General features: G+C 41.3%; 1 protein-coding gene across 1 annotated transcript in view; it reads right to left on the minus strand.

Moving 5' to 3' along the window:
- Nucleotides 1–8,095, minus strand: part of LOC109485365 (condensin complex subunit 3-like) — a 24,393-nt gene that overhangs the window by 8,472 nt on the left and 7,826 nt on the right. The window contains exons 5-11 of the mRNA XM_019788923.1: nucleotides 7,266–7,411; nucleotides 6,684–6,882; nucleotides 6,117–6,237; nucleotides 5,709–5,858; nucleotides 5,059–5,196; nucleotides 2,441–2,654; nucleotides 1,243–1,419 (exon numbers count right to left, since the gene is read on the minus strand). Coding sequence (XP_019644482.1) covers nucleotides 1,243–1,419; nucleotides 2,441–2,654; nucleotides 5,059–5,196; nucleotides 5,709–5,858; nucleotides 6,117–6,237; nucleotides 6,684–6,882; nucleotides 7,266–7,411 — 1,145 coding nt within the window. The remainder of the gene's footprint in view (nucleotides 1–1,242; nucleotides 1,420–2,440; nucleotides 2,655–5,058; nucleotides 5,197–5,708; nucleotides 5,859–6,116; nucleotides 6,238–6,683; nucleotides 6,883–7,265; nucleotides 7,412–8,095) is intronic.

Consider the following 8,095-nt stretch of genomic DNA (forward strand, 5'->3'; position numbering starts at 1 on the left):
ATCCAGTTGCTTGAGTAACTGTTTTTTGGCGTATCGTATTACCTGGATGTCTAACCTTCATCGACGTATTAATACATGGTCTTTGGAAATAGTCAAGACTTCGAGGAATCCTATACTATAGCTACTACATTTCTGTAAACATAGGTCGATAAGTTTTTAAGTATGTGTTTAGAGAAAAAAATTGAAGTCAACTATCAATATCATTACAATGATGATAGGAAAATAATACAATCCTACCCCTAAGAGTTAGTCTTACAACATGGAAACAGACATTCAGATTTAAAATTTTCTCAGGAAATAACTACAGAGGTAGTGCAATTTTACTGCATTCCGGATCAACTGACTTATATTTATAAACCTATAAAAAAATTCTGTGACATAGAAGATGTAAAATGATGACACAGAACCTAAAAAGTTCTTGGGATCAAAAGTTTTAACTCAGGATCCAAAGGTTTTAACTTTAACATGTAACTACTAACAAAGACTAGAAAGGCCAATATTTGCTTTGGAGCAAATACAGCGATGGGTTCACCACATTTTACGACATGGCAGGGAAAGAATGGGAAACACAAGGGAAAACAATGATTTACATTGATATAACTATAATATGAAGTAAAATACAACTAAAACAACACTGTTGGATAGCTATTCCCTACTTTATTGGTTAGGATTTTTAATTGCATAATGCAAACTGTTGATTTTCAAAATAAAAAAACGTCCATGCCCGGCATTCCACTGCTGGAGCAGGAAAGCTTGAAATACCTACCAAAACACTTGAATACAGACATACTGTCAGTATGGAAATGCTTCTGTGCAGGTGTTAATCAAGTTAAATCCCAACAGCCAATCAGCAAGAAGTATAGAGGAAAGCTGCATGCCTATTGGTTGATGCCCTGCATTCCATTGTGATGACTCATGTCCAAACGTGGTAAACAAGGCACCCTAACACAGTAATACATTTGCTATAACACAGCCAAAAAACTCAAATAAAACCATTCTAAAAGCCTGTATCACAATAATTTAAAAAACGCCTAGGGGTATTTGCCCACTGTACCTCCATACCAAATTTCAGGACCTTGGGCCCTAAAATGAAGAAGCTGAATCCATTTAAAAAATGGCAGGAGGAGAAGGAGGAGGAGGAGAAGAAGAAGAAGAAACATCAGAAAAAGCAATATGGTTTCACCACACCACTTCGTGGTGTGGTGAACCCATAATAAAATTTCAGGATAACATAGAACCTACCTTCTCAGTCCTGACCTCCTGAGTCTGGGGCTGCATCTTCTCCATCAGATCAGACTTGTTCAGCTCCAACTCTTCTACTCGCCCCTTCATCTCAGCAGCCTTTTGGAACTCCTGCACGGCCACCAGCTGGTCCATCTCTTCACGAGCCTCATTCAGCTTCACACGGATAGACGCAAGCTGGAATAGACAGAAATGTATATTCAAGGTAGGTACAGTGTAGTCCCATAGTCATTTTCAAGCTAGGAGCAGTGGGTTCTAACCCACTGTGTCGAGGGTATGGTACTTGAAAGGCAGAGCCCATTTTTCTCCTTCTATCACCATTCTGATACCTGCAAAACTTACCCAGGGCTCAAAATCCATTTTTGGGAATAGGTGCACTGGTGCACCTAACCTAAAAAATTAGGTGCACAAAAAGTTTTTTGGGTGCACCATATGAAACAAACGTAATCACAGGTCATACTGCTCCTCTTCTGAGCTTAAATCTAAAATGAGAGCTAACTTCAAAATCTTAAATACTACAACAAAGATTTTATTATTTTTCTGATACTTAGAGATCAAGAATATCCAGTATACTATTATACATTTCTAATGTTAAAAATTCCTACAAAAATATTTGGGTGCCAGTGCACCCACAGAAAAAAATTAGGTGCACAACTCCAATTTTGGGTGCACTAAAGTGCACATGCACCCACTGAGCAGTATTATGAGCCCTCAGGTGCACCATATAGAATAATCTTTTATTACTTTTCTGACACTTAGCTAAGTTAGATGTCAAGAATATGCTGTATACTATATACATTTGATATCTTTATATACTTACTCTCACCTCTTTAATAAACGTACCGGTACGTTTATTTTTTTTCGCCTCAAAATCCACCCGGTACATTCTTATTTTAGACGGTACGTTTATTTCTTTTTTCAAAATCGGAAAAGTTCCGGGAAAATTCATTCCATTGTCGGCACAATCCTGTGAATTGTCGATGAATTGTCGATCTCGCCATGACGCCACAAAGTGCACCGGTGCACCCACAAATACTTACCTTTCTTAACTCCGAAAGGACATCCCTGACCAACGCTATGTTCTCGTGAGCAAATGTGTGTAAGGTGCCTTTCCTACGGATTTTGAACCAGGAACCCGAGTCAACTACCTTAACAACAATCTTGCCACCTTCTTACTCTGACATCTGACCAATCCCACCTTGAGTTCCTTCTGCCTCAGTTGCTCCTGACTCAAGGATGTCTCCAGCACCGTAATTGGCTCGCGGATGTCAGCGATGACCTCCACCAGCTCGCGTATGCGTGCCTCCTGGTCTGTCTGTACGCTGCAGTACCGCAGGATCAGCAGCTTCAGTAGGGGGCGCGTCATGTTGTCAGACAGGAGCATGTCGTGTACCAGGCTGCGAAGCCGCTTCCTGGACAGAGGAGAGAGGCAGTTGTGTCTGAGAGAGCAAAAATTAAAATGTACATGCAAGTGAACACACAGCTCGAAACACCACCTGCATATGCAGGTTAGTGCAGGTAAAATTGGAGCTGTGCAGGTATTTCTGTTGTCCATGTAGCTATGTACAATCCTGTAGATTTTTATTACTTGCATTAACTGTTACCACTTATGGAGTGTACTGTAAAAGACGTAATGGCAACAGTTTCTGAACACTTTGTAGTTTACAGGGGTCTCCCCAGGAATTTTTAGGGGAGTGGCGCTGGATTTTTTTTTGGAGGGCACGCAGTAGCCGACGCCGCGCGAAGCTCGGCTGTGAGGGGGGGAGAGGTCCGGAGAGGGGGGGGATTCCCCCCCTCTCTGTAGGAGAAGCTGTTGCATTTTACCCTTCTGAAATGCAGTTTGTAGCCTTTTCCTGCAACTTGAGTTAAAAATCTTACTAACTAAAGAGATAGAAAATCAAGCCAAATTAAGTACAAATGTAGGGCATTAATGAGTATTTGATTTGTACAACAAAATATACACATCCATTTCAACATAATAATTAGTTGGTATGGTACATTGTCTAGTCTGGTCAAAGTCTGGATTCTGAAGAAAAAAAACTTCTGAAAAAAACAAACTTCTGAAGAAAAAAAACTTACTGAAGAAGAAAAAAACTTACTGAAGAAAAAAAACTTACTGAAGAAAAAAAACTTACTGAAGAAAAAAAACTAGAAGAAAAAACTAGAAAAAAAAATTACTGAAGAAAAAAATTACTGAAGAAAAAAACTAGAAGAAAACCAACTTCTGAAGAAAAAAAACTTACTGAAGAAAACCAACTTCTGAAGAAAAAAACTTACTGAAGAAAAAAACTTACTGAAGAAAAAAACTTACTGAAGAAAAAAACTTACTGAAGAAAAAAAATTATTCAGCACAAAGTTTTGATTAGTTTCCATCCCATTGTTTTCCTAAAAATCAATAATGTGATTTTATCAATTTTGTAAACGCCCTAAATCGGCGCTTTAGGGTGATTGCGTAATATGCGTGCACTATGACCTTTGACTTTTTACGGGTAATGCAGCTCTGTGCCGGCCGCCCTCCCACCCCTCGGCCGTGCGTTTTATGGGAAAATTTCTACTTTTTTAGGGGTTTCGGGACCTAAAAACTAACACCAGAGGGAAAATAAACCACATACGTTATTTTCATGGTAAATATCGCTAAAATGGACCACGCATTTTTCTTCCGCGTTACCGATTTTTAAAAAGGCCTCGCCATGTGCTTCACGCCGATAGCGACTCGCCTTCCCCCGTCCGGTTTTGTGAGCAAATTTCTGCTTTTTCAGACGTTTTGGAACTTAAAAACCGACAGCAGGCGAAAAATAAACAATATACATTATTTTCATGGGAAATGCCGCTATACTGGCACAGACATTTATCTGTTGCGTTAACCGAATTTTGCGGCGCCACATGCTGATGGTGCGGTACGGTAGGGAATTTTCCACGGCTAGTTCGTAAACGCATCGGCTTTATAAACTTATTTTCGGGGTCGAGGGCTTTGTTTTACAAACCAATCAGACAATTAGCGTTGTTTACATGACTTAAAAACGCTAGCGGGGCGCCCGATGTTCCACCAATGACAGCTATTCTCTCGGTAGCGTCGTGCGAAATGGTCATTGTTTACTCGATTATCGCCCATTCACAACTTTCAGAAACAATGCCGACGGGAAAATGGACGCCACTCGCGTCAAGATTTCGATGTTTTTTGCCTATTTATCCGCGAAAATACGAAGAGAAGACCCTTAATTTGAAAATTTTGGGAGTGGCGCTAGAATTTTTGGGAGTGGCGCACCGCCGTTGCACCATTGCCTGGGGAGACCCCTGATACAGTTTGATCCATACACGTACTTCCAAAATTCTGGTGTTGGTGAAAATCTTGCTCCAAAACAAGACTTGCACTTTGAGTTTGATGCAAGCACGTCCAACCCCCGTTTTGGAGGAAAATGATGATTGGAAATTGGTTTAAAAAAAATAGTGAAATTTGTCAGGTGCCGATAATTTTCAAATAGTTAGACCTGTGCACCTGAAAAAAATGCAGAAAAAAGTATTTTGCACCCTGGAACATTTTACATGTACAGTAGTTGCTTAGTTTCTTCTTGGCAATACGTGGTATTGTGATCCTTGTACAATATTAGTATATGTACTAGAGTAGTGTAAAGAAAAGTTTTCCTCTCCATCAATTTTTGAAACCCCAGGTTTTTAAACTTATGTTTAACATGAATGAATGAATGAATTTTTATTTACGTGTCTTGCGACTTTTGTTGCCCAGCCCATATGGGCTTGTAAGACACCAAAACATAAACATGAACATAAATAGAAATCACATAAACATTTGTTTCTTACCGTCCCACTTCGTCGGTGAGGTCAGGGATGCCCAGTATCATCATCAGTTGTTGAGCTACAAATTCCTTCCTCAGATGGTCGTCTACAGCTGAAGTCATGTCTAACCCTCCCTCTACACTGGGCAGGGTCTGTAGGTGACTGTGGTAGGATGTAAAATAGTTGGTGATTAATGTGTGCCCTCTAGTAACTTTTTAAAGAACTGCAGAGCAGCCAAGGTCATGTCTAGTAAGACTCTAACCCACCCTGTCTACTGTCTACACTGGGCAGGGTCTGCAGCTGACTGTGGTAGGATGTAAAATAGGTTGTGCTTAATGTGTGCCCTCTAGTGACTTTTTAAAGAACTGCAGAACAGCCGAGGTCATGTCTAACTAACTCTGGGTACTCACTGGTCTGCATCTGACTGGGGTTGTAAAATACACAAACTCTGTGTTAGATATGTGCTCTCTAGTGACTTTATGAAGAACTGCATTTACTAAGCTTGACCCTTCTATCTGAAGGCAGATTGTGAGAAAAACTGGGCAACCAGACAACTTTACAATATATGCTTCAGAAATTAAGTGGTATTAGCTAAAGTAATAACAACACAGGCACACACACAAAGACACACACACACAAGACACAGGCATGCACACAGACACACACAAACACACCTCTGTACATAGTCACACAGGGCAGTCAGGTTAGGTAACAGTCTATCCAGGTACTCCTCCCCATCTGTACCCAGAGACTTCACATACTGACACAGGCAGCGCCAGTACAGGGCCGACTCACACGTCAGGCTGTCCAGGGGAATCACGTGGCTGAAAAGAGATAAAGCAACATGAGCTGGAACATGTAAGTATGGGCAACATTTTGGTTTTAGAAAAAGTAGTAAGAGGTAACTAGAAAACAAAAAAATTTAAGTGTCAGATATAGCTTCAATCACATATAAAGTTCACGTACCATAATATTGAGAAGAGTGAGAACCTTAAACTTCAGAAGCTCGTTTTCAAACAATATAGCCTGGATCCCAGTGAAACACAATACATCCCCCCCCCCAAGGAAGCGCAAGTTCTAACCTTTCCCCCAGAAGGTCAAAGTTACTGATGAGTTCGTCTGTAGGTGTCTGTTTGAACATGGACATGACAGCAGTCTCAATGGTCTCCTCTCCTGTAGTCTTTCCTGTGGCTGTGTCCTCATCTGTTAGATGTAACAACATATACACTTGTGTATATACAAAGGGGGGGAGTTTGGCTGGCCCTTTTTGTCCCGACAAAAAGGGCCAGCCAAACTCCCCCCAGGCTAGACTCCCCAGTGGCGGTAATTTGCACCTAGGCAGGCGGGCGAAGGGCTCTCGGCTGCCAAAGGAAAACGGCTAACGGCCCGACACTAGTTTGGCATCCAGGGTATTTATACTTAGGTGACAACAGTGAATGCCTAGGTGATAAAAATGAATGCAGTAAATAAAAGCCCAGAAAAAAAAATTTATCCCTCAAAATTTGAGGGTCTAGATTTCAAAATTTCCCTGGGGAGCATGCCCATGACACCCCTAGGATTGTTGCACCTTTGGTGCTCTGCATGATATTATTCCAAAATTGAGATGAAAAAAATTTCTGGCTGGCTAGAACACTGCCAGCCATACATACCTGTACCACAGGTAGTCTCCACATCCAGACACCCCAGGAGATCCAGTATGTTCCCTTCAAACAGCCTGAGCCAGGACTGCAGCAGTTTGGTCCCACACACCTCACGCACCGCCTCTGTCCTGTCGTTCAGACCCTGCTGCAGGACCTGCAGACGCTGGGCGATGGTCAGGGCTCGGATGTGGAACTTCTCCGCCAGGACCTGAACAGGGGAACAGGTTAAGTAAGTTCAATATCAACATACATAGATTCTAACTACTATATACCAATACAATCCTTCTCTTCCCAAGCAATGAAGCAAGCCTTGTGTTCCCCCTTGCCCCAAATCCTAGAACCTCTCCCAAAATGTTCAAACTAAGTATTTTCATGAAAATTTGCTGATTTTTCATCAACCGATTAGGGAACACCTCTCCCCTAAGAATTTCTAAGAATTTGTAAAGGTACTTGCAGGTAGACAATTTTTTTTTTAGAAATGCCTGCACAGCTCCAATTTTATACTTACACTGGCCAGCATATGCAGGTGGGATTTTGCACCCTGGATTCAAACAAAAACATAACAAAAAAACAAACAAGTAGAAAACTGACCTTGAACGCCATAACGCGTACAGACTGGTTGACATCCCGTGTCCTCTGCAGCACACCGCCCAGGGTGTGAGTGGACGGAGCGATACACGACAGGATAGCACGTCTTACATCAGGGTTAGGGTCACAACCCAACAGGTACAGGTATGCTGGAGGAACACAATCATTGTCCTTCCTTATCTATCTGTTATTGTTACATCACAGGCATACATACAGTCAAATAACATGCCAAAATGGCATGACATTATCTTCAGTCCAACTTGTCTAAGATGACCACTTAGTCAGGACCAAGGAAAAATTGTCTTCTTACTAATCTTAGGCCTTAGAAAAAAGTCTTAGAAAAAAAATGTTGCATTTCCGGTCTAAGTCCCCCCCAAAATTAGGGTTGGTAGAAACATTGTGCAGGTGGGGATCATATTTTTTTTAGACTTTGTCGATCTCTATACAACACATTTTAAGTAACAAAGTAAAACTTGTATGAGGGCACTTACAAATTTTAGTCACAGGGCTCGAAATACTTTTTTCAGCCAAGTGGCGCATGTTGCCACCTGAGTCAAAAGCCAGGTGGCGCCATCAGTATTCAAGTGGCAACACTTCCAAGTTATCATTTTCTTCAAATCTGCTACTTATATCTATTACGTTTTCTTCTAGTTAACTACTTAAGTTTTATGTTATAAAATAAAGTAATGTAAAGAACACAAAAGCTCTCAAACAACAATGTTTTAATAAAGAATGCCACCTTTACATGTCTTCATCACAGGGCTGCCGCCGTGGGAATGCCACGCCTCTACATGGCGGCACACTTATGCGGGTGGTGTTACGTGCGCCATGTT

The sequence above is a fragment of the Branchiostoma belcheri genome, unplaced genomic scaffold (assembly GCF_001625305.1).
Source record: "Branchiostoma belcheri isolate BF01 breed outbred unplaced genomic scaffold, Haploidv18h27 scaffold75, whole genome shotgun sequence".
Lineage (NCBI taxonomy): Eukaryota > Metazoa > Chordata > Leptocardii > Amphioxiformes > Branchiostomatidae > Branchiostoma > Branchiostoma belcheri.